Source organism: Eupeodes corollae, chromosome 2 (assembly GCF_945859685.1).
Source record: "Eupeodes corollae chromosome 2, idEupCoro1.1, whole genome shotgun sequence".
NCBI lineage: Eukaryota > Metazoa > Arthropoda > Insecta > Diptera > Syrphidae > Eupeodes > Eupeodes corollae.
In genome coordinates this window covers 93,314,633-93,341,276 of record NC_079148.1, presented here as the reverse complement: position 1 = coordinate 93,341,276, position 26,644 = coordinate 93,314,633, and the positions used below count along the sequence as shown (strand labels likewise).

At 34.1% G+C, this 26,644-nt stretch overlaps 3 protein-coding genes across 4 annotated transcripts; 1 reads left to right on the top strand and 2 right to left on the bottom strand.

Moving 5' to 3' along the window:
• The first annotated feature begins 779 nt into the window (after positions 1-779).
• LOC129946901 (GTP-binding nuclear protein Ran) lies at positions 780-17,493 on the top strand. Of its 2 annotated transcripts, none has more exons than XM_056057273.1 (3): positions 780-957; positions 16,547-17,003; positions 17,083-17,493. In XM_056057273.1, the coding sequence occupies exons 2-3, from the start codon at positions 16,572-16,574 to the stop codon at positions 17,296-17,298; spliced, it is 648 nt and encodes a 215-aa protein (XP_055913248.1). In that variant the 5' UTR covers positions 780-957; positions 16,547-16,571; the 3' UTR covers positions 17,299-17,493. The 2 variants fall into 2 exon arrangements, with proteins under 2 accessions (XP_055913248.1, XP_055913249.1); XM_056057274.1 differs by lacking the exon at positions 780-957 and adding an exon at positions 10,461-10,611.
• LOC129945122 (uncharacterized) lies at positions 6,611-7,363 on the bottom strand. Its single transcript, XM_056054782.1, has one exon. It carries the CDS (start codon positions 7,361-7,363, stop codon positions 6,611-6,613), a length of 753 nt encoding a protein of 250 aa, XP_055910757.1.
• An 8,241-nt stretch (positions 17,494-25,734) lies between the features above and the next one.
• On the bottom strand, positions 25,735-26,360 carry LOC129946498 (uncharacterized). The gene is made up of 3 exons (XM_056056714.1): positions 26,201-26,360; positions 25,966-26,134; positions 25,735-25,892 (listed from the first exon to the last, which is right to left on the bottom strand). The coding sequence occupies exons 1-3, from the start codon at positions 26,271-26,273 to the stop codon at positions 25,814-25,816; spliced, it is 321 nt and encodes a 106-aa protein (XP_055912689.1). The 5' UTR covers positions 26,274-26,360; the 3' UTR covers positions 25,735-25,813.
• Positions 26,361-26,644: the final 284 nt, after the last annotated feature.

The window sequence follows — 26,644 nt, the reverse complement described above, 5'->3', positions numbered from 1 at the left end:
CAAACATGTATGTTGATGTAAAATATAATTTCAATTGTCAATTTCGTATTTAATACAAAAATGTATGAATTTAAATTATTTATTTCAACTATATTATTTTAAAATGTTGGCCTTTAGTGAAAGCAGAAATTTGGTACGACATTATATCCTTCTATTTGTCTGTTTTCGGAACATTAACCTTCGCAATAGGCCAATTAACTTCGAATTTGGACATTTTTATTTTCAGTTTTTAATTTTGTTCATGGGCCAAGCATGTGTTTGTTGTTTTTTTGTTTCACTCCTCAATTTAAGAAAATGCTCCCCAAAATGATAGAAAAATACTACTCTCTAAATTTTCAAAACGACAGCACTGCTCACAGGAAAAAAACATGGCATCGGTTGTCTTCAACAAATTATACTAGATGTCAGTACTTTCTATGTCAGAAAAAGCTTATCTCAACTAAATACAAACAGATGTCGCTAAATATTTCATAACTTTTTTTGCCACTTGCCCTGAAAGGGCTAGTGTAGCTAGTTTGAAGTGGAACCATTTTTATTAAAACTTTGTATGGAAAATTCACACCACTAGCAGTCCATGTATAGTATGTCTATGGTATTGCTAATATGTTAAGTATCAACAGTAAAATTTAAACATTAAAACAAAATTTCCCAAAAATTAGGGTTTTTTTTCCACCGCCTCTCTCACTTTTATTGACAATTCACAAACTCAAACAACCACCAACTTCACATTTACCACGCTTGCCAACACAACAACGCCAATAATGGCTAAATTTCGCAATTTTTTTCAGTTTAGCATCGGCATTTGAGTTTTTCCGGAATTGAAGACCAAACCACTTCATTTGTTTGAAATTTTGTGTGTTGCAAAGGCGAGTTGAAAATATATACTCAATCGAACCTTTACTGGAATTATAACACCGACGCATCTTCCATTTCCCTTTTTTAAAAGAATATCCAAATGTAAGTAGAAATATATATTAATTTTTTCCTAATTCTCACAATTCTGAGTACATTTCTTGTGGCAAACATGTCGCGACGTACCTAAAATAAATGACATGCAATGTCAATCTGCCTACCTCACCGTCACCGCATTGCGATTCTCATTTCTTCTCAAATGAAGGAGTCCATACAAAAAAAAAACTTAAAACCACATGTGCTCCCCCATTTGGAGTCGCAAATCATAATGTTCAATTAATTTGTCCATGACAAAATAAAAATCTATAAATGCGCTGAAAATCTCAATATTTTATTCGAAGCTTATTAAATTCCCTCGAAAATTGTGTTTTAAACGATTATTTGAGGTTAGGAAGTAACTTAGCGTTCGCTCAATCTCTCCAAGGCAACACTGCCTACAGTGGAATTGAGTATGTGCGTACGAATTGCATCCAAAACGGGTGTTTGACTTTGGCAAGGATTACATAAAAATGGCGCCAACTAAGCATCTCCTTGAGACAAGTCGCAACAGTCACCCACCGCCACCGGTGAATGCTAAGAATTTAATTAATCACCGACTGAATGCTAGAGGTGTGTTGTGTGGCTGGAAAAACGGAAATTGGTATTTGGAACAAAGCGAAATGTTTTCTTGGTTCTTATTGTGACTTTTAAGTGAGTGGATTGAATTATTTATGCATCATGATCAATTTTAATTCTTTTTTTTATCGTTATGTAGGAATATTATAGGAGAAAAACAATTTTTTGTTTATCACAATGTGAGATCTTGAGGTAGATACGTGTAGATTTTGTTAGTGCGATTTACCTATCTCTATTTTATTTTTATTTAAAAAATATGATTTTTTGTTATGAGCTCCCGCACAATTCTGCATAATAGAAATTAGTCAGGAATAAATGTCGATATGTGTAGATTCTGTTGTTGTATAAAAGATCATAGTTTATGTTTTGTAGTGCCGCCGGTTCAAAGGTAAACCTGAATGGCTAAAAATATACTTCTTTAGATTGAAACAATCATTTTTAAAACTTGAAAGACGCATTTTGATGACGTCAAACATTTTTAAGTAGTGGGTCGGTTCATCTTTCCAATGTCTGCATGTTTTGGAATTGAGTAAAATGTGAGTAGATATTTAAAACTCATTATGGGCAATTTTATTCTCAACCATGAACTTACATTCGGTAGATGATTTCAATAATCTAAACATGCAATTTTTGTTTTATTAAAGCCTCATGGTTTTTGATAACCGATAGAATATTGAAAGTTAGTACTTAAGTTAGAAATATGGACATTAAAGTAGAAACACCAAATAGAGTTTTAAAAATTCAATTTTTTACTGACTTAAAACTTAAAATGTTTTTTAAAATCATAAATTGTAAAAAAAGTAACACATTTCGTGGACATTGAGTCAAATAATCGGTGGCATCTGTCGACTGAAATTGTACCACCCTCCTCGGCTTTTTTCTTTTTCTTTGTTAAATGTTTCACAACTGTTCTCCTTAAATCTGCCCACAAATTTTCTATGGAATTAAGTCACTATTGTAATGGCCACTCTAAAACGCTGATTTCTATTGCTGGGATCGGTATATCGGCCACATCGAAATATTGAACTAACACCGTTGTTTTCAATATTAGACGAGTTAACTTTTGTGTCTCCGTTCATAATTGTTGCGGGAGATTTCAACCATGATGTGCTCGGAACTTGTGGATAGAATGGGCTCATTGAATTTTTTTCCTATAAATATGGCTAGTCCAACACATTTCACCAGGCACGGTAGTACTTTACTTGATATGTTTTTTGTAAGCCACACTGAGAAGTTTCTTTTCTTTACGACCAACTGTCTGCATCATGCTTCTCCAATCATTATTTAATTTACCTTACATTTGAATGTTCACCTATGGTTACATCTTCAACTTACTGCTATAGTGAATTTAAAAATGTTAAGAGGCGGCAACTAGAAGCTGATTTGAATCATATCGAGTGGTATCAAATATCTTCAAAATAATATTGATTATCTCTTCAACCTCCATGTTCCACTTGTTACTAAGCAAGCTAGTAAGAAAGACCAGCCGTGGTTTAGCAACTATATTAAGGATAAAATAAGAGAACGAAATTTTGCATATAAGCGATGGAAAATTTTTCGGCTTGAAGCATTGCATAATGAAGACACAATTTTAAGAAATAGAGTAATATGTCTTATTCGGGAAGCAAAGCAACAGTTTTTTCTCAAAAACTTAATGCTTCTTTAGAAAAACTGTGGAAGAATTTGAAGGAAATAGGTGTAGGCAAGCAAATAAGAAAGAAGAATATTTCTATCGATTGTAACGAGCTTATTAATAAATTTGTTACCATGAACTCGTCAGGTGTTGAAACCCGAACTTATGAATTGACAGATATGATAAATGATGGTTCATCTTTGACTAAGTTTTGCTTCTTGCCTACGATGTTCTGAATAGTGTTCTAGGTGTTAAATCTAACTCTATTGGAACTGATGGCATCCATCCGGTTTTTCTTAAAACCATTCTTCCGTATATAGTCAAATATATAACCTACATTTTAAATAATATATTTATCAGAGCTTTTTTGTATTGCAGTTAAATGATTGAAAAGACTTACATTTTGAATAATTTGACTTCAGCAGTAAAAAGACTTCAAAGCATTCAAATGATTGCATTACATTGAATGCAATCAAAAGACTTAATGAATGCAAAGAATGTAAAAGACTTTTAAAAGACTTACAAGCATGCAAAGCAGTAAAAAGTAATGCATTCTTTTGACTTTAAGTCTTTTAACTCCTCTAAATGATTTTTTTACAAAAGACTTCAAAATTAACTGGGAATTTGTTTTCGAAGTTAAAGTATTGCATTAAGCAATGTTAATGCATTCCCAAAATTCAGTTAAATGAATGGGACTTTTCGCGATGAAATACCAAATGATTGCATTCTTTTACAGCTCTGATATTTATAACTAGTACTTTCCTTCTATTTGGAAGCAGGTGAAGATAACAACAATTCCCAAAAATCGTGATGGAGATGAATATCGACCTATAGCTATATTACTTTTTCTTTCGAAGGTTTTGGAGAAACTGATTAATAACCAAAAAAGAATTATTCTCACAAGTAATAAATTGATGTGTATCAATCAATTAGGGCGAAACTAAGCACAGCTGTACTACAGCTTTAATATACGTCGTTGAAAATATCAGAAATGAATTAGATAATGATAAAGTGACTATTAACGCTTCTTGACTTTTCAAAGGCATTTGATACCGTCACCTATTTTATACTTTGTGAAAAACTTAAAGGTCAATTTCATTTCTCTTTTTTTGCATCTGTTAAGCTTATTCTCTCCTATTTAGCCGGTTGATCTCAGGCAGTTTTGCTAACAATGTTATGTCTACTTTCCTTCCTCAGCAGATAGGTGTCCCTTAGGGCTCTGTTTTGGGCCCTTTACTGTTCTCGATGTGTATCAATGATCTTCGGTCATGTCCACTTCGATGATGATGATGATCGTAATGATGATGAATTATAAATTTAAATTTTTAGATAATTTCGAATGTACATATATTACTTTTTTTTTATAACTTATACCTGCATAATTGATTTTGCTTTGTTAATCTGTTTTATGCATACATAATATTTCCACCTTTTAAATTCAAAGCACAATTTTTGTAAAAAATAGTATTATGATACTGAGATTTGTTCTAGCTTATAAGATATTGTATCTTACAGACTACAATTATACAATAAATAAATGAAATTTGTTGGTCCTTAAAATACTTTTTAGCAGATTTGAATGTGTGCTTAGGGTCGTTGTCTTGCTGTAGAACCCAATTGAAAGACGCAGCATCGTATCCTTCATGATATTCACGATTTTGATCCATTTTACCCTCAATTAAATGTATTGGTCCAACGCCATACAAAGAAAAACAAACCCATAGTATAATAATGCCTCCACCATCAGCCTTATTATGAGTATTAATTTGATAGTCGATAATTTCTATCAATTATTTGATAAGTTGGTATTATGGGTATCAACAGGTAATTTTAGACCGATTGTGAATACTTATCAAAGGTTCATTTCGAATGAGTTTTATTTACAGTGGTGGTCCAGTATAAGGAACGATATAATGTCCAGAGTCAATTCGTTACATCGAAACATTTGTTTCATACAAATCTTTAGGTTAATAGAAATTACATCTGTGTTTTTCATTAATTTATTTCAAACTTCATAAAGAAAAATGATACAACTTCATTTAATAGAAGAAAAAAAAAACATATAACTTCATTGAAATATAACGAAACATTTAAGGAATATACTGTATTAGTTAAGCTAATTTCTTCTTAAATGGTTTGACAAGGTCTGCCCTCAATGAAACCTTTTCACTCTTTAAGAAGTCGAACTGCAAAGCGCTTTTTAAATTTTGTTAGCCAACCACTGTGACTTCGCCGTGTTGATATTTTTTTTTTGAAACTGCATTGCCTTGGCCTTAATGTTACCATTAATAGAATCATGGCTCTGACGTTGGTCAATAAACCATTTGTACAATGCGGTTTCCATTTTCGATATTCATCTTTCTTTAATGATCTTCGACGAAAAGATCCACTGTTTTTATTTCTCAGATTTTTGAAATTATCTTGAGTGTATAATTGTATATGCTAGAATTGAAATTCCAAACTTCTTCCAAATGTCCGAAAGCGAAACTATTCTTTTATGTTCGTCAATGATTGTAATTTTTGCTTCCATTGTAAGACGTTTGCGTGACGATATCTTGCTGAACTTTCTTATTCACCATCAGACATGAAACAACAAAAATGGGACTAAAATTCCGTTACATTTTTGTGCATAGCGAACAGGGCAACTGTTAACATACACGAAGACGAAAACGTAGCACATAACTTAGCAAGCGAAAAAAAAACACTTGCGTAATGGGAAATTGCGTATTTATCTTCCAATATTATCATAAACATACATGTTAGAGACATTAAAATATTTACAGTTATTTTTTTTTTTACTATCTGAAATTGAAAAGTGTTTGTAATATCGATCATTCGTTATACCGACATTCGTTATACTGGACCACCACTGTATTTTGTTTAGAATAAATACAGAATATTTGTTGTTTTTTTGGTCACTAAATTAAACATTCTTTTTGCGAAAATGTAGTTGCTCTTATAAAAAAATTACTTTGTTTCTTTATGTGGTATTATTGAAAGTATCCACATCAATATATATTTTCCTTCGAAATAAAAACAAGGACTTCTTTCTAGTAACGATGATTATGATTTAATAATATTAATTTAATTTTCATAAAAACATTTAACGAAAATTTACTTGAAACAATATATAAAGACCCCAGATGATTTCGATTGGTCATCCTTTCGAATTCCTTAAAGATTCGTTAAATTTAGGAAAACATCTTTTGAAAGTGGTTTTGTCAAAATATTAGCTCTCATTTCATCTGATGGACAGTGTCTTAGTTCGATGATCTTCTTCTCTCTTAGGTCTCTTATATGATGGTGGCAAATATCAATATGTTTTGTTCGAATTGTACACTTGTCGGATTCAATTAGGCGAATGCATCCTTGATTATCTTCATAGATAATTGTGGGCTGATTAATATCTACCTCCATTTATGCCAAGAGTCTTCGTAGCCAAATTAGTTCTCAACTTGCATGTGATGCCGCTACATACTCCGCTTCGGTTGAAGACATAGCTACTGGGGTCTGTTTACGACTTGACCAAGCTATGCTCCTTCCTGCGAATTGGAATACATACCCATTGGTTGATTTTCTATCCTTTGAATCACCAGCCCAGTCAGCATCTACATAGCACATCAAAGTTTTTTCTTCATTTGTTTGAAGCAATAAAGATTTGTCAACAGTCGTCGCCAGGTATCGCATAACCCTTTTTACAGCTTTCCAGTCACTTTCAGTTGGAGATTCTATTTTTCTGCTCAAAAGATTAACAGCTAAGGATACATCTGGTCTTGAAACGGTTGCAATATAAAGTAATGATCCAATAGCTTTGCGGTATAAGTTATTATTTGGTAACTTCGGACTTGTTTCTTCACTTGGACTCAAGAAACCTGTTTCAATTGGTGTTAAAGTTCCTTTTGAATCTTCAAGTTTGTAAGTTTTTATCAGTTGTTTAATTTTTGACTTTTGGCTTAGTTTGAACGATCCATCTTTTTCCCGGTCGATCTCTATACCGAGATAATGTTTCGCTTGACCCAAGTCTTTCATCTTTACATGCTTTTGGAGTTCTTTATATATGGTGTTTATAAGTTCTTCAGAAAATCCAGCCACCAGAATGTCATCAACATAAATCAACATAAATGTTGTTTGGCCGTTGCTTTCTTTCCTTGAGAACAGACACGGATCAGCTGTCGATGCCTTGAATCCCATTCCAAGTAACATCTCTCTTGCTCTCTTTCCTTGAGAACAGACACGGATCAGCTGTCGATGCCTTGAATCCCATTCCAAGTAAGATCACTGTTGCTCTATTTTTCCATTCCCGGGCTGATCAAGTAAGCATTTTTCACATCTAAATGCCGCACATGCAAACGTCTCAATTGTGTAACCACTAGAAGAGTTCTTATAGTTTCGTGTTTAACCACTGGCGCAAAGGTCTCATCTTAATCTTCAATGAATATTTGAGAAAATCCTCTTGCGACAAGTCGGGCTTTATGAGTACTGAATTTAGTTTGGTTTTAAATACCCATTTACAACTTCTTCCAGGCGGCAGATCTGTAAGTGTCCAAACTTTAAGCTCGTTCATTGACTTGATTTCCTCTTGTGCAGCTTCAGTCCATTTGCGCTTCTAGGCAAGTGGTAAACGCAATACTTCATACCAGGATTCTGGTTCTTTCGAGATACTAACCAGAGCTTTGTACGACAGACGAATTGGAGGAACGCCTTTATTTAAACGCTTTAAAATTCGAATTTCCTGATTGTCTGTCTGATCTTGAATGTCTTCACCGCCTTGGGCTACTGACTCTTCTATAATGAGGGGCTCATATTCTTCAAATAAATGCTCCTCTTCAATGACAAGCGAGTCATTAAATGAAATGCTTTCGTCTCTTCCCAATTATATTGAAACATATTCTGAATTTTCTTTCGGAGAAGTATCTTCCGTTTCATAATTGTGTACAGTTCTGGATTCTTGGCTTTTTATAACATTCCCCTTTTTGCCCCCTCCAATCAAGATGTTTTATTTTTAGAAAGGGCGCTCTTCTTCCTTCCGAGTAAGTCACCTTCGCTGTAGCTCGTTTTTTACATTCTTGAAGACTTGCAAGGATCTTTTTTGAGGCACAAATGATCTTCCAGTTTTCTCTTGGGGTTGTTTATTCTTGGTTTTCGGTTTTCACAGCTGTTTTTTGGCTCTCGGCGGTCTAATTGCTTTTGCAATTAACTTGAGAGATCTGCCCATTATTCTGGCTATTTTCTTCTTAAATGATCCCTTATTTCGTGGAACTAAAACACGCTGTACGTGACGGTAAGTTTAACTTTGTCATGCCAGAGTTTGTTAAGTCGCATCTTCTTGACAAAATCCGCAAGAGCAGTTCGTAAAGCATTCAATTTAAACTTTTTATCTAGCTCATAATAAACATGCAATATTTATAGTAATACATAAAATAACTGAATACACGAATAAGTCAGAATTTGCCAGAACAGAATTTGCCAAATAAAAGAAAAAGAAGATCTACATTACATTTTATACATTATATTACATACTACTCAGCACATAAATGTACACAGTAGAAAACACAGCACCTTGAGCCACTAGGCTATGAAAGGTGATAACAACACAAGACATTAATGCAAGACAGAATGACAGAAGGGAAAGAACAAGAGACAGAAAAAACACATGATAACAGCACGCGGTAGGTTTCGAGACGGTCCTACCAACCACGCTCCCTGATGATTGATTTCGGTGATCGATGGGAACCGAAGCCTTATCAGTGACTAGGCCGTTGCCTGAAAGAAGATCTAAATCCAATACAATTCATTTAAGATTTACAGGTTTATATTTCCTTATTAGTTTTTATACAATAGATTCCTAGTAGTTTTGAATTAAGTCCAAATTTGAACTGCTCTGAGAACTGTGGGTCTTAATACTGTATTTCAAATTCTCTATGATCTAAATTCATTAGAATAACATTCTGTAATTCCAAATTCCGGTTGATCGAAATTCTGGAAATAGCCTGAAAACGAAAAAATGTACATTCTACTAAATGTACAGTACTCTGCAGCATTTCGATCATATAGAATTCTTAAAAACAGTATTTCGACGCTTTCCCTCTGAGAAGTGTAGATTATTCAAAAGTTCTTAGTAAATTTCTATTAAAAAAAAGCCTCATTTTTATATAATGCTGTTAAATATTTTGTTCGTTATTTCTCCTTAAATCTTTGTAAGTACGATACGGGATAATTTCCAATTTCCCATCACTGTAGATCTAGACTGATTTTAAGTAAATGAACACTTAACAGCTTGCGTCGATTAAGTAAATGAACACTTAACAGCTTACTTCGATAACTCCATCCGCGTTAACGAAAAGCAGATCCTGTCAAAGTATCCGAAAACAAGAATCAAACAATAATTCTGTTTAAAAAAAAATAACCTTAATTCAAAATCCAAAAACATGGCATGAAATTAGTTCATAAAAAGTTAATAAAAACCAGTATCAACCAATTTTTACAATTTCAAAGCTAATAATATGTACATATTTATCAAAACAAAATTAAGAATTTTATGGATGGTTTGGCATCCTTGTTTTATTTTTTTTTTTGAAAACTAAACTGTCAACTTATGAATCCAAGTTTGCTATTAACTAAAGTTAAAAAACAAATGGGAAAATGATTTTTGTTTCCTTGTGCATTATTTTGTCGTAGAAAAAAATATTCGCGATTGACAACAGACCTTATTTTACAAACTCTGTAATTGGCATAACGTTAATTTAAGTCGGAACTAGGAAGGTGAGAAAATGCTTATGTAATCGCTATTGTCTATACCATCTCATATTTCAATTGAACAAGGTTTGTCGTTCTCTAAATCTTCCTTTAGGTATTTTTAACTTGGATATTGTTTAATTCTTTTCTCTCAAAAAACATTTCTTTGACTCACAGTAGGTGTTTACTTTACTTTCGCCTGGCATATGATACACACTGTATTTATTCAGGTAGGTACAAGAAGGAAGCTAAGAAATGTATTACTTGAAAGAAAAGAAAGCCAAGAACTAAGAAGGATATCGGCTTGTGCCCAAGCAGATGGTAACCGCACTTATATACATTTATTTTATATGAATCCATGCCTTGATCGTGCTTCCATTCGTTAAGCATCTGTTTGTAGTTTTGTTTTTTTCCTTTTGAAACGAATAAGACATAGGTACCTAACATGTACAGTGTACACTCCTTACTTATACACAAGGGTTCTCCTTTCAGATTGTGTCCCTCTTAAAATCCAAGGTATAATTTGTTCTTTTTCTCTCCTCTTTGGCATCTCTGTAGTTTTTGTATTTACCTGGAAGAAGCGCGCGAGAATTCGAATTCATTAGCAGTTAAACATTGTTGAAGTGAAGATCATCTAGAATAACGCGCGAGTGTAGTAAGCTAAAGTATATGTCTTTTCGTTGTTTGTTTGTTTGTTGAAATTTCTGTGATTTAAGGTAAATTTTACTAAGAAATTTTAAATTAAACAATTAATTGAAGAAACATATTCAATTTGTAACTTCTGAAGTTGATGGCAATCGAGATAAAACTATTCTGCATTTTGATCCAAAACTAAAGTCGTTTATTTTTGTTAAAGCACATAAGCAAAGCGTTTAGAATTGAATTTTATAAATTATATATTTTTTTGTTTATGGTTTTCTTAGGATTACACACGTGGAGTGAAATTCGTGTCTTCTTTCTTTTATTTTCACGTTAAAGTGGACAAAATACAAATTTCGCGCTTTTCTTGGTGACTCCATAAAATAAGAATGAACGATAAAAAGATTGTTATTTATTTATTTATTTAAATTGTTGTATTACATTGCTTGAGTTTTGCTGGTGAAATATTTAATCTTTAATGTCTCTTGTTAAAAAATTGAAATAACATTTTTCACACCTTTATCGATTATTCATTGTCATCTTGTCATACTCTTGTGTCAAACTCATCTTTCTGGCCCTCACCTTCTGGCATTTACTTTTTATTCGCTTGCATTTGTTTTTTTGTGGGTCCTGATTGCACATCCTAAGGATTTATCACCGTGCCAAATGTTCTCATCAATGAACCAATCATTTTTGAATCACACGAATAAAAGAATGTTTTTTAGAGCCTTAAAATCGAACTAATGAAAAATTTGTATCTGACTCTGTATTATAAACATACACTTTATTGTATGGTATGTTTTAAGATAAACATACCGTACAATGCAAAACATTTGCAACATAAACCTCCAACACTTTTCTTTAAAAAAAAAAATTGTTTAGAAAATAAAGCAGCACCATTCTTTCTTTAGTTTTCTAAACTCTTTTGATATCACGTTATAATTGTTGGAAACAAATTAACACTCTTCACTTAAACAAAGAATAAATAACTAAATACTTTCATAGTTGGTAAATTTGCTGTGCAAAACATTTGCAACTTAGATCTTACAACTACATTTCAAACTATATTCTTACTTCAAGGCAAGGCAAGGAAATGTTAATATTTAATTGCATATCTTCTGGGTATTGAAGCTATATGGTTATTAATAACCCATTTTGAAATGTCATTCCACAGCCAATGAATGCCAGCGAATAGGTCACCTTTGTGCTTAAAAACGTTGCTTCTAATTCTTCTCTTCAAGTTCTGTACTGGGTTTAGGACTGGATTGGGCTGGCCATGGTAAAACCTCGATACTTTTTTCTGCAATCCTCTTTGTGGCCAACTTCGAATTGTGTTTGGGATCATTGTCGTGTTGGAACGTCCATTTTCCAAAGGGCATAAGGTAGCATGGTGTTACAAAGGATGTCTACATAGTCTTTATACTTTATTGTGCCCTCCACTTGTCAAATTGGCCCAGATGCTTGGCCAAAGAAGCAGCCCAAGACAAAAATTGAACCACCTCTACGTTTGACCATCCCATTAGTGTATTTTGGATTTAGCCTCTCACCTCCTGGCCTCTGAAATGTTGCTTTTGCATATTGTTATTGAACTTTGATTCGTCAGAAAGTAAGACCGTTTCCCATTTTTGGGAACTCCAATTGAGATGAGTTTTTGGAAAAGGCAAACGAGCTTTCACATTTTTTTCTTTTTCATAAATGGCTCTTTTGCTATTTGAACAAACTCAATTCGGCCTGCAGTGTGCGTTTCTGGATGATTTCGTGGGTTTTCTTCTTAAGAAATTTGTTATTTTTCAACCATTTGCTGTTGTGCTTCGAGGCCTTCCTCCTCTATGATGGCATAACACCTTTCCAATTTTGAAGATTCTACAAATAGTTGATTTTTGAATGGAATATTTCTTTGAAATTTCTTTTTGTGATGCTCCTTTTTTGAAAGCACTCCAAATTTTGGATTTTATTTTTAATAATATTTGTATCCTGCCATTTTTAAAACAATTTTTTTTTTCAATTTAAAAAGAATTTATCTTAATAAACCGTTTTATCGATAAAAGTCCCGGCTTAAACTAACACAAATCAAGCTACACGTATAAACTTACCAACCAAAATAAATCAAAATGAGACGAAGAGATAATTGGCCACTAGTTACAAATTTGCACAGCTGAAATCATTATTGTTTTTTTTTTTAGGCAGTGTATTTGTAGAATTTGCCTCTAGATCAGTGCTTTAAGATTATGAACAATAAGGTGGCACATAAAAAAGTACAATACAAATAATGTTATTGGAACAACTTTAATATACACGAGTGTTCGATTTTTTGATTTGTGGCACTGCACATACATATCCGATTGCAAGCTAGCTTCAATAATAAAAACCGTGAAATGTAAAAGACTTGGTATGGATCTGTACCGAGTAGTGTTGGAATCTTGGCACACTAATACCACCGGATAATCAGGACTAATCTATGAAAGACCGACTTTTCTTTATTAATTTAAAATTCAATTTAGAAGATGTTTATAGTTGTAGTACTTTCACATAGCTTTTAGACCATCAGCTCTAAACATTAATATAATATAAAATATACATGGTTGGTCCACGGACACTTCCTTGCCGTACACCGGCTTCCATTTTCATTAATTCTGAATAATTTTGGTCTAACCGTACAATATTTGGTAGTACTGTCTGGGAAAGTCCCTATGCAGTTCATTGTAATGCAAACTACTTCCTAGGAATAAAGCAACAGATTTAAAGATTTTTTTTTTTAAATTAATATTTTCAGTTTTTTTTGTTGTTATTTTTGTATTTCAATATCTTTTAATATTTTGTTGAACCTCCTTGATGTAACCATACATCCATTCTTGAACGTTAAAAATATTGCTTATAATTAAACAAATTCGACAGTGCGTCTAATAATATGGCCAGATACTGTATGTGTCGAGAATATAGCCAAGTATTCAGTTTTTTGCTTCAAGAGCCTTTCCCACCACATTCCTTATTCGATGTAAAGTTCATATGTCGTTTAATGTTTAGTTGTAAATCCAAGCGAATGATTCGGAATTAATCTTCTTTCTCCCATTATTTTGACAACTTGCTTTGATTGGTACAAGCAATACTGGTTACTTCGGTTGGTGGCTTAGGGTAAGTTCATTAATGTAAAAATGCAGCAATAATGCAAGATTTGCGTTCATAAATGTAAATACAGTGCAGTCGGTAACTGTTCGAAAAAACAGTCTGACAGCTGAAATGCGATTAATCCTGCAGTCATTTTATTTCTGTTCCCGCCTTTCCTCCAGGAAAATGTCAGAACAAGATGAGTGGGTAAAATAATTGAATATTATTAAATTTATGGCAAAAAATAAAATGATTTGTTGTTAATAAGTTGAAATATAATATTTATACTTCATAGAAATGAATGAATACATTTTTTCCATTCAAAACATTTAAAGTAAGGCCTAATAAAACATTTTTATTTGACATTTTGAAAGAATTTTGTTAACACACTTAAAAACTAAAACTCGCGTAACTCAAAGAAAAAACTGAATTATTTCTGTCATACTTTTTTATAGGCCCCTATTTTAATGACATTTATGAATTGGTTTTTGATATTGTATATCTGCCGCATTCTTGCAGTAGTTTTTCTGTTCATAAATGCATTGCAGGAATTTTGTCGGTATGGGGCTTATGCAACTAGTTGCATTATTGAACTCAACCTTACTTCATTTAGCGCTATTGAGGGCATTTCTTTCAAAACTTGAGCAGTGATAACATTATACCCTGTTGATTTTTTATTAAATAAATTATGTTGACACGTGCTTCTTACTTCTTTGAGCATTAATCAATTCATATAATTAAACCATAAGCTCTTTATTCTTAATACCTCGGAATGGTTAAAAACCACTGTTGAGATATTCAGCACAGTAATCAATTTTTTTTTTCGGATGTCGGATACACTGACCATCTTGAGATTTTTGGGTCTGAGGTCTTTTTGAGTGCTTTGCTGCTTTTCGTAATGAGTATTTACTAGAAGCACCAGTCGCCAGGCTTTACAGAAATCTTCTTAGTGAATAATTTTTGAGTTCAATCATTTTGTTAGTTTATTGTTCAGATTGATACGGTTGAGAACTGTCTTATCATTTGGAAATCTGTTAGCTTGCCATTCTCTTCGAGCTCTTCTTTTTTGTGATTAGTGGAAATATAGTTTTCAGTTGGCTTTTTTGGTCGCTGTAGTTTTTGCAATGAAAAAATTAAGTTACATTAACTTTCCCAACGTTTCGGCAGGGATTGCTGCCTTCTTCAGGGGAACTTTGCGTTGTCTAAGATGTTGTTTTGTGGTCTCAATATAACACAGGTTGCACGGTTCATTTGATTTACCATTGCAGTTAGTTTTATAGATCACATCGGTCTGTTTGTCCTTATCAGGTTTCGTCTTGAGTTTAGTAAAACATTGGTCAAGCGTTTTGTTTTATTTGAAAGCAAGGCGAACATCTGTCAATTTTTTGGAAATGGAGTTTGTATATTGCCGGATAAAGTTGGGATGTTGGGTTCATTAATATTTTCTCGTGAAATTTGCATTTTGTGTTTTAAAAGGAGACTTCGAGTTGTGGTAGAAGAATAACCATTATAACTTAAGATTTTGATGATTTGTTCCTCGTTGGCGACGTGGAATCGTACATGACTTATTTTTAAAATTTTATTCACGAGGTTGAACGCAGTATTGATGATAATATGCCTTGCTTGGTTTGATCGGAAATTAACTAGTCTTCCAGATTCTTAAGAATAAAGAAATAAGTATGAGTTATTTAGTTTTTATTTATTATTTAAATTTTAATGTTACAACTTAAGTTTAATTATATTCTAAATATACACGACGCGCTTCGGAGATGTTTCAACATCATCGGGTGGAATACTTTTATTCCAGATTCTGTTGGTTTTTGATACCAATCGAAAAGCAAACGATTTTCTTCACGGCAATTTTTACATCTAAGAATGATATTGTTGTGTTAAACTGATTTTCAATTGTGAATTAAATTTTTTTTGGATGGAATCCGTTGAGATTTTTAAGTACTTTGTCTGTTTCTTTTATACATTATTGCAAATATGTATGTCGTCAACATATTTTGCTATAAACACAGGTTTTTCTTCAATTTTATTTACACATTCATCTAAGACGCGGTCCAAAACCAGATGTGCAGTAGTCGGAGATAGTGGGTTGCCCATTGGCATTCTAAAAAATAGTGTCTTTGTATGGAAGAAAAGACAAAATTCTAGAATCTCAATAAATTTGTTTTGTGCGATCTTTGTGCTTTTATTTATTATATCCCATTTCTTCTTGGCAATGGTGATAGCCAGTTGAACGGGGATGCTAGTGCACAATGAAACTGTATCAAACGAGACTAAAACATCATTTTGACTTAGTTTTACATTTTTTGCTTTTTAGACAACTCAGCTCATTTATTTCGACAGCATATTTTATTTCTGTCTCTCAAGTTCAAAATAGTTTAAGTACTTTCTTGCATTGCCTATCATCAGCATTATCAATTTGTTCAATTGTTCGCAAGACGGTGATCTAAGATTTATACAATTTTCAAGGTCATCAAGATAAGCCATTATTTTTATATTGTCCTTTACAAGTCTACAGGAAAAATAGATTTACCTAAATAATTCTACTGAAATATCGATTTGTCCATTAAAGTAGTCCTATTTGTTTTGCTGTCCCTACTTTAAAAACGTTGCTTACAATTACATTTTGCTAACAAATATCTCGGCGACGAATACGCTGTTCACAAAATCCACTTCGCCAGACCTTCATACCCTTCAAATAGATACTTTTAAGTACGATCCCGGAAAAGATCTTACCTAAAATTTGGTAGAGCACGATTAAATAATACACGAGGTCATTGATTTAAAAATAAAAATTTCCCAGCACCCAGCATATGTACACATGTGTTGGTTTTTACATTTATTATTTACTCATAATGCCTAAATTAAACACAAACATTTTTTTTTTAATTTTAACAGATAAACATTTATAAAGCCAAAAACAATGGCCCAAGAAGCAGATATTCCCACATTTAAATGCGTCCTTGTCGGTGATGGTGGTACTGGTAAAACAACATTCGTCAAACGTCACATGACTGGAGAATTCGAAAAGAAATACGTTGCTACACTCGGCGTAGAAGTGCATCCGCTCATATTCCATACCAATCGAGGAGCTATCCGCTTCAATGTATGGGACACTGCTGGTCAGGAGAAATTCGGCGGACTGCGTGATGGTTACTACATTCAAGGCCAATGTGCTATAATTATGTTTGATGTAACGTCACGTGTCACATACAAAAACGTGCCCAACTGGCATAGAGATTTGGTCAGAGTTTGCGAAAACATCCCAATTGTACTTTGTGGCAACAAAGTTGACATTAAGGATCGTAAAGTTAAAGCCAAGAGTATTGTATTCCACAGAAAAAAGAATCTACAGGTAATGAATGATAATTTATATTACAATTTATGTTTTTTTTTGAATTGGATTTTAAATGTTTAAATAATTTTAATTTCAGTACTACGATATCTCTGCCAAGTCAAACTACAACTTCGAAAAACCATTCCTTTGGTTAGCCCGTAAATTGGTCGGTGATCCAAATCTGGAATTCGTAGCTATGCCAGCGTTGCTGCCACCAGAAGTCAAAATGGACAAAGACTGGCAGTTACAGATCGAACGTGATCTACAAGAGGCACAGGAGACTGCATTGCCCGAGGAGGATGAAGATTTGTAAAACCTTCTAATGTCCATCCCCGCCCAATTATAGAAACAAAAAGAAATTAAGAACTAAACATCGCAATTAGCATGAAATAAAAGAAAAGTTTTTTCATTTGTCTGGAACTGTATGTTATAAATTGTTACGATATCAAAAAACCAATAGAACTAATAACGAAGCAAAATACTGGGACACACAAGTTCTCTAACAAGATTCTTTCTTTTCCAATTTATTTTTATAAGCGATTAAAATTACTATTTTTTTAATTGAAGAAGAATTCTTTCGCTCCACACAGTTCCGATGAGAGGTGAGATGGAAACAAAATTAGAATACTTGAATAAGATATATAATTTCCTTGTGGGCAAGAATTAGATAAGAACAAACAAAACTATTATTTAAAAAAAATCCTTATCTTATAAGTGCTACAAGAATTCCTTGTAGACTGTGTGTGCTGTTGTTGTAAATGAAAGCTTCTTTATTGCGATTTAAATTAGTAATATATATTATACCTATTCTCTTATTATCATTTTTTTTATTGTTTTGTTCTCGCAATTTATTTTTTGTTATTAAATAAAAAACAAAAAATAAAGTTTCTTTGGTAATAAATAAAAAAAAAAGTATTTATGACTTCAGTTAATTTAATGTTCCCGAATTGTTCGTCAAACGATTTTTGAATTTAACTTTACCCGAATGGGGATTTTCAAGACTATGAAATGACAAAAACATGGCACCGAAAGTACATAATAAACAAACCAAGCATTGAGAAGCTTTATTACACAGCTTTCTCCGATTGAAGGGTGAAATCTATATTTTATGTGAAATTTACACAGTCGTAAAAACTACTAACAGATTGATTTATGTTAAAATTGTAGGATGCAACGTCGTTAAACAAATAAAAGAAAAGATTTGTATGCATATATCTATAAGAAAATTTTTTTTAAGTAATTGCATAGAAGAATCACAGTTTTTATTTTTAATACCTTGATATATCATCTTTGTATATAAAACCTATAGTGCTATCATCGTGGGTTTTTATGGGGTCAGCTATAGCAATAGCAATATTGTTTTACTTAACTTCTATTTATAATACTTCTAACGCCATCTTGCGAATGTACAAAACAAACAGTTCCATAAAATACTATGCATTTTATATACAAAGATATCATCAACATAGAAAACAATATATATTTTTGTAGGAAAGTATAAGTATACGCCTAGTCTCGTGGCGTGCTTTCCTATTAGACAGTGTCCGGTTATGACACCTATTATGGAGCTTATATGCGATCTGCTTAAAGAGAGCAAGCACCTTGAACGTTTTAAATACAGTGTTGGCCAGATGTTTTCTGTGACTTGACACGTGGTGATGTTGGTCCACCTATTTTAAAATAGGAATATTAAACTGTTGCGCCATCTCCATTAGAGATGATCGACAGTTATGGACTGTTATAGAGTTTGTAGAGACAGAGTCCAGAGATTTGATAGCGGCCTGGCTGTCAGGGAAAATACGGATATCATTTGTTGATATCACGTTTTCTTTGAGCCAAGACAAGACTTCCTCAATCGCCAAAAGTTCCGCCTGGAACACGCTACAATGATTGGGAAGGCGGAATGAGACACTTAATTTCAGTCATTCAGAGTACACACCTCCACCAACCCCTTCTTTGGTTTTTGAGCCATCTGTGTAAAAGTGGATTGACTCATCCTCCAAGAATGTCCTATCCTCCCAAAAAGATCTGGTAGGTATAGAAATCTGGAAATTCCTGTCGAATTGTAGTTGGGGGATGGTGTAATCTGTGTGCTTTGGAATTGATTCTAAGTACCTTAGAATTACGGAGTGCCCAATGTTGTTGTTAGTCCACTGCGATGAAGCATTGAGGCGAATAGCAGTGCTTGCATCTATTTGTTTGCTAAATATGTCAAGAGGTGTAAGGTAGAGCAAGGTGTCCAATGCCGCAGACGGGGTCGTGCGAAGCGATATGCTTATACATAGGCAGGCTGAACGTTGGACTTTATTTAACTTATTCCTGTTTATACCTTTCTCTAAAGCAGTCCACCATACTGCTACACCGTACGTTAAAATCGGTCTGATTACCGATGTGTATAGCCAATGCGTGATTCTGGGTTGTAAACCCCATTTAATACCAATAGCTTTTTTGCAAGAAAAGAGAGCTACAGTAGCTTTTTTGACTCTTTCTTGTATGTTGCGTTTCCAATTTAGTTTTTTGTCTAAGACAAGACCTAGGTATTTGGCCTCGTCTGAGAATTTTAATTGGATTCCTTTAATGTAAGGAGGGTTGACAAATGGAATTTTGTATCTCCTCGAAAATAAGACCAGCTCGGTTTTGTGTGGGTTAACACCCAGTCCACACCGATCAGCCCAAAGTATTAGTCTGTCTAAGGCATTTTGTAAGAGTTCTTTTAGGATATTAAGATGCTTTCCTGAAACTGATATAGCAACGTCGTCCGCATAGGCTATCACTCTGAAACCCTCCGCATCCAGACTAGTTAGGATTTCATTCATAGCACACCACCTTATAAGCTTTAAATCAAAAGAAAACTTGCGACGAATAAAGCGGAAGTGGTGGAAACTGGTGGGGGTAGATACTCTCAAGTTTCCCTAACACCTTCGGAACAAGCTGTGGATGAACTGCTTGGAGTTAAGCAAGCTGTAAGGCCAGAAGGCATGTGCTTTGGACCACTTAGCCAAATTTCTGAGGACTTAATTATCGGCTTACAAGACATTGAAGTACTCAATAAAAAAGAAACTGGTGAAGCCGATAAACAACAATCACCACCGCCCCCACCACCAGCAATGGAAAGAACCACAATGAATGAAAATTCTGAAAAAACGGCTTCGCTTGTTACAGGGCCAAACTGCAACACAGACAAAGTTGGTAAAAATCGAAAAAGAAAAGTTAAGTTTTCGGTCCGACATTGCCAGATATTCCAGAAAAAGTTACGAAATTCAAGGAGAGAAGCTTGCTGTATTAAAAGCAGTAGAGAAAAGGAAAGAAAAAGAAAATTTTGACGAATTTGAGATGCTTTAATTTAATTTCAAAAATTAAAATAATTTGTATTTTCTTGTTCTTTTTCTTATATTATAGTAATGAATAAATTCTTTTCCTTTTTTTCTTGTTAATATAGAGTTTAGACTTAATTTTTCAATTAAATATATTTTTTATTTTCTATGAAAGCAAAATAAACTTGAACTTGAATTGCATCTCAATGTTGTTTTTTATTTACAGAGATTATTCGATTTCTTCTGCGTTCGGCTTCTGCACTGCTTGGAATTTCGAGTTGTATTCGTTCTGTTGGTTTATTTCGTCTTCTACAATCTCGGGATCTGTAACTCAGTATTTTATACAAATTTTATTCAAGGAACAGCATGAACTCACAATTTATTTTGCCTTTGCAGGAGCGTAATGCATTTTCCTTTCATTTAATAGACAGCGAAATATACTGTTAAGAACGCCAGTAGTCCTTTCTATTATATTTCTGCCTTTGGCGTGTTGCTTATTGAATAAAGACTGCCTTGAACCAGAACTTACGTTTCCAAAAGGAGTGAGCAAACAAGACGATAGTAGGTGAACAGCTTCTCCTAAAATTAAGAAAAAAATATTGAACGACGAAATAAAAATATAAATACTACCAAGGAACATTGAACGTTCTCCTCTTTGATACCACGTTTGAAGTACTGACTTAGGATTACTGCAGTTCCATACAAAGAAATAATGGATTGATCCAGGGTATCTTGCGTCAACATAACGAATACACATTTCATGGTCACACGCCTTACAAACTTGCATTAAAAACCAAAAGCTCCTCTCAAGGAAAAAACTTACTATCATTGCGTTTATACTGCAATATGTCTGTTAAGATACTGATGACGCAACTCAATCGATGCAACGAATTCTTATACGGGTTCCGTCATCACATCCAGTTACTCCTGGTAACCTGGTAAAAAATAGTTTCGTGCTTTTTGTTTTTAATCGGATGACATGGTGAGACTAGTCCAGGTTGGACTTAATTTTTCTTCAATTGCACACACAACTTCTTTTAATACTAAGGAAACCGAGGATTGTGACAGGCCTAAGTCAAAATCATTTCCTACGCTGCTCTGATAAAAAATCTATGGGCACAGCTAATATTAATATAACAGGGATTGAAGAGGTGCTTGATTTTCAAATTTGCCTTCCAATTGTTTAATACGAAAACAAACGCTTTCCTATTCAGTGTTAAAAATGATCTGAAACTTAAGAAATTAATTAGAATTGAAAGAACTTACAGTAGGTACAAAATATTTGTCCCACTTGCAGATGATTAGGGAGTTCCAAGACATAATAGTTGTCTCGAATATTCTTACGCAGTCGAAGCATTCTTACATTTTCTGTAATTTTCGTTTTCTACAAAAAACAAATCTATGTACATACATACATATGTACATATGTTGCTTATCATTTTGTTTTATTTTGCAATTTTATTAAATATGAAAATCATCAATTAATGAACACAATAGTTTTTTTTAATTTAATGAGTTGGCGTTTATTTATGACTGATATTTTATTTGTATGGTAGCACTGAATTTCGAACTCGAGTTGTAAAGTTCGCCAACCGTAGTATGTCGAGTGTGTTAGATTGTCCAACCATAAAAGGGGTATTAAAGTTTGCCATTAACAGCACTACATCATCATTTTTGAATTTGTTACTGTGGTTATATAATAATAATAATAATAGTTAGTCCAAGGGCCTAATTATAAGGTTCGCGGCGAATGGTTTTGCTAACAAGTTTTTCATTTTTCAACTATTACTTTCGCTTTCGCCTTCTTCTTTTTGAATTCGACCAATTAAGGAAGGTGAATTTGAAATGTCATAATGTTTGTTGGCGAGATGAAATCTGTGAATTCTTGAATAAGGAAATACGACGCGAATCGAATTTGAAAGGTCGAATTAAAAACGATCCGCCGCAAACCGTAGCAGGGTATTTGCAAGGCGTAGAAAGAAACATATTGCATGGCCTACAATGATCCCGAACATACATCCCGTTTAACACATTTGTGGAAAACTATAATGATGACCTTCCAGAGACATTCTACCTTGGATCTGCTCTGACCGAGGAATTGGAATATTTGGCTGGCACCACTCTTACAAACAGCGTAAATCTAAAAATACTTTAAATATTTCTTAGTACATTAAATTTGTCTTTAAGTTTTATAAGAGAGGAGAGTATTTTACCAAACCTCAAGAGTTTAAAAAAAAACCTAGTGTAAAATAAATATATTTAAATTATTAAATTATAGTTATGTATTAGTTTCGGTTGAAATTAAATAATAACTTGTTCCCAAGAAAATTAAACTACTTGCATCTTACTAACTTACTTAAGGAGGCGCTACAGTCCTGTGTGAACTAGGGCCTCACCCAACTATAACTTCTCAATTTCTCCCTAGTTTTGTAATGTCACTTTGCCCTTGTGCGCGCCACCTTATTCGCGGTCTTCCTCTACTGCGCTCTCCTGTGAATGTGCATTCAAAGACTCCGGGCCGGAGCATTGGTTTCCATGCGCCCTATGCTCTATGTGACTCATCCAACTTAATCGTTGAACTTTTACCCTTCTGGCTAAGTCTACGTCGCTGTATAGCCCGTACAGCTCGTCGTTGTATAGCCCGTACAGCTCGTCGTTCCATCTTCTCTTCTATGCATACGGGACCGTTAATAACACGAAGAACTTTTCTCTCGAAACGACCCAAGGTGCTTTTATCCACTTTTGTCATAGTCCATGCTTTTGGACTGTCATGATAATAATCTTATATAGCGACACTTTGGTCCCTCGAGAGAGGACTTTACCACTCAATTGCTTTCTTAGTCCAAAGATACAGCGGTTAGCAAGAGATATTCTGCGTTTGATCTCAGCACTGGAGTTGTTTTCTGTGTTTACAGCGGAGCCTAGGTAGACGAAGTCCTTGCCTAACTCAAAGTTACGTCCGTCGATTGTGACGTTTTGACCAAAACGTCGGTGTTGTATGTCCTTTCTTGACGACAGCATGTTCTTTGTTTTGCCCTCATTAACCGTTAAACCCATTTTTTCCGCCTCTGCCTCAATACTCACAAAAGTCCCATTGACATCACGCTGAGTTCTTCTGATTATGTCAATGTCATCATCATATGCAAGTAATGGGACATACTTTTGAAAGATAGTGCCTCTAGTGTTGACGTGTGAGCTCTGCACTATTCTTTCAAGCACGATGTTAAAAAATCACATGACAGCGCATCACCTTGTCCAAACCTTTTTTGACATCGAAAGGTTCTGTTAAGTTTTTCCAATCTTTATGGAGCGGTGTGAATTCTTTTTGGTCATCCTGCACAAACGCACGAGTTTGACAGGGATGCCAAAACTAGGCATGGATCTATACAGATCGTCCCTATAGATACTGTCATATGCGGCCTTGAAATCGATAAAAAGATGTTGGGTGTCGATTTGATGATCTTGGTTTTTTCCCAGGATCTGCCGTAATGTGAATATTTGATCGACTGTGGACTTTCCTGGTCTAAAACTCCTTTCCTGCTTTAAAGAGCTCGGTATTCAAGTCATCTGCTCCAGCGGCTTTGTTAGACTTCAGATCAGATATTTACTTCTTCTAAGGTGGGACGACGGGATTGTTGGCTTTCGTCGTCTATGTTGAATGGATCATCCTACCTGACAGCGGAAGTCTGCAGAAATGTACCTTTCATATACTCAGCATTGACTGCGATTCCAGAGCCCCCGCTAATTCTTCGGCGCACGTGGTCTGTTAAGGGACCTAACATTCCACGTGCATATCCGAAGTTCGTTGTCCTTTATTCGTTTGCGTGGGTTGTCAACAGTAAATCCGTTCGTATCCGAGGCTTGTTAGTGCTTCGACACTAAGATATTTTTACGTGGTCAGGAAGTCACCCCGACGGCACAGCCCCCAAACGGAAGGTCCAGATCCTTAGTATATCTCCAAGGATGGGGAGCCGGATAAACCGCTGCCGAATAAGTCGTAAAAACCCTATAAGGTGTTCAACCTTACTGGAACTGTAGACGCCACCGTTGATTCCATCTCGAGAATTCATCCGCTGCCGCCCGGATAAGGAGAGGTGCCTTAGTTTAAACACCTCTCCTTCCCCTCTTTACATCTAACGGGAATTTTATTAGTTGTCACAAATTGCTTTAGCAAAAAACCTAGAGATTTTTTTATGGCGAGTTCCCTTTTAATATTCCTATTAGACTTTTATCGAAAAGTAAAATTTCAGTGTGTCGAATTGATTATATAAAGGGCGGTTAAAGTTTAAGGGCCGATGTTGAATGTGAACTACACCTAACCATCAAGTTTTTTTTCTGCATTTCATTTGGTATTTCTAAATTTCAAACTAATTTAATTTGAAGTTAAAGTTATTCAGGCTTATTATGAAAATTGTCGTTAAAATCAATATGCGTATCGCACACTTCATGATTTTTTTCGGAAAAATCGTTCAACCATTTTAGCAAACTGGGTCTGTAGGAGATACTAAAACACCAGTTCATGCTCGTACAGCAAGTACTGCAGAATATATTGCTCGTGTTAGCGATAGTGTGGCTGAAGAGCCGTCCACCTCAACTCGTCGTCGTGCCCAACAATCGCCCCTCTTACGCTCGAAGTTGATGAACGTTATGCATAAAGACTTGCATTTACATGCTTACAAGGTTTAATTGACTCAAAAACATAAGTCACTTGATCATTTCAAGTGCCATTAATGTTCAGAATGGTGGCAAGATGATCAATTTTCGAAGAAAATCATCTTCAGTTATTAGGTTCATTATCAACTCAGTTGATTGTTCAATAAGCAGAATTGTTACATCTGGGCGAATGATAATCCAAGACTTAATATCGAAAAACCAACGCAGCCATAAATAGTGACTGTATCATCGGGCCGTATTTTTTCTAAAATGAAGCTGTCTGCCTGACTGTTCTGCGGTGTTCTGTATCGTGAGATGATAACGAACTTTTTATGGTCTGAATTGAATGTGGACGATATTTGGACCAGCGGATTGAGGTGTGCCGCTGAGGTTGCGAAAGCCATTTGGCCGATGTTTTGTTCCATTGATAAATGCCATGCCATTTTTATCATATTAAAAAGAAATGACAATAAGTTCTTAAATAATTTATGTTTTAATTCAAAATCAACATCGGCCCTTAAAATTTAACAACCCTTTTTATATAAACAACTAAATTAGGTTACGCAACCAGAACCTAGTGACTTACAACTCTCAACCAATATCAGGGATGTAAAGCACCTAAAGTTTGTATGCAAAATCCGAAAACACTTTTCATGACAAGTATTACACTTGGGGGATTTGTCAATCTCCCCTAAGAGGCAGTAACTGTGAACAAAATTTTCAATCGAAAAAACTTACTATCACGATCAGTAAGGAAATATTTGATTTTTCACCACATCGAATAAAGAAACATCAGATTATTTATTTTAATTGTCCGGCAACAAAGTTATTACATTTTACATAACAATTAATGACTCGTGTTTAACATTTAATACAACAACTTGGAAATACGCCTTGAAATTGTCGTCTATTTGAGCAAGTGATCTTCGCAGAGGTGCAGCTATATTAAATACACAACATTCAATTTTAGTCATTAATTTAAAAATACATTATTATAGGGTGGGTAGACTTACTCTTCAACTTTGGTAGTAAAATCATCTAAACAAGTTGCTTTTCTAACACACATTCCCTTTCCAGTAGGATTGAAGTCAACATATTCTTCACCTTTCTTTGATGTTGGCATATAAGTTAGAAAGACTGTCTCACCTTCGGATGTTTTGTATGTACACAATGGTTGTTTAGCTAAAATTTAATAAATTTTAATTATGTTTCAATAAAATTAGATAAGTTTCGCATCAAGAATCATACCAGCGAAAGAAATATCAGTTATTATTAATACACCCGCTAGTAATGCAATAAAAACGCTTATTAGGGACTGCATTTTTTCAAATAGTTTCACAAATGTCTGGTATTAAATTAAAGTTCAACTAAACAACTATCCGACTTAACTCTTGTCTTATATATTCCCAGATTTTCAAAAAAATGCGTCATGTTGTTTTCTAATTTATGTGTATTGTTTTGTTTAGAAGGTGACCATCTGCCCAGTTATTAAAAATAAAATCTCTCCATGAACAAGGTTTATTTTATCTTACAGAGCTGAAAGTAATTTGATGCTAGCGCTCTTAGGAAAGTTGTTAACAATAGATTTTAATTTATTGTTAATATTTACAAATAAAATAAATAAGTAAATACGTTTTCTTTTAAATCAAAAGAATTTTAAAATACGTAAAATGGTTCGGAAAAATTAGGTTG

What these genes read in the sequence shown, in the direction of transcription:
- LOC129945122 (XM_056054782.1), bottom strand. Translation starts at nt 7,363, where the DNA reads ATGTTACTTGGAATGGGATTCAAGGCATCGACAGCTGATCCGTGTCTG.
- LOC129946901 (XM_056057273.1), top strand. Translation starts at nt 16,572, where the DNA reads ATGGCCCAAGAAGCAGATATTCCCACATTTAAATGCGTCCTTGTCGGT. An exon ending in ACAGAAAAAAGAATCTACAG is followed by an intron (nt 17,004 to 17,082) that starts GTAATGAATGAT and finishes TTTTAATTTCAG; the next exon opens with TACTACGATATCTCTGCCAA.
- LOC129946498 (XM_056056714.1), bottom strand. Translation starts at nt 26,273, where the DNA reads ATGCAGTCCCTAATAAGCGTTTTTATTGCATTACTAGCGGGTGTATTA. An exon ending in AACTGATATTTCTTTCGCTG is followed by an intron (nt 26,135 to 26,200) that starts GTATGATTCTTG and finishes ATTAAATTTTAG; the next exon opens with CTAAACAACCATTGTGTACA. An exon ending in TTTACTACCAAAGTTGAAGA is followed by an intron (nt 25,893 to 25,965) that starts GTAAGTCTACCC and finishes TATTTAATATAG; the next exon opens with CTGCACCTCTGCGAAGATCA.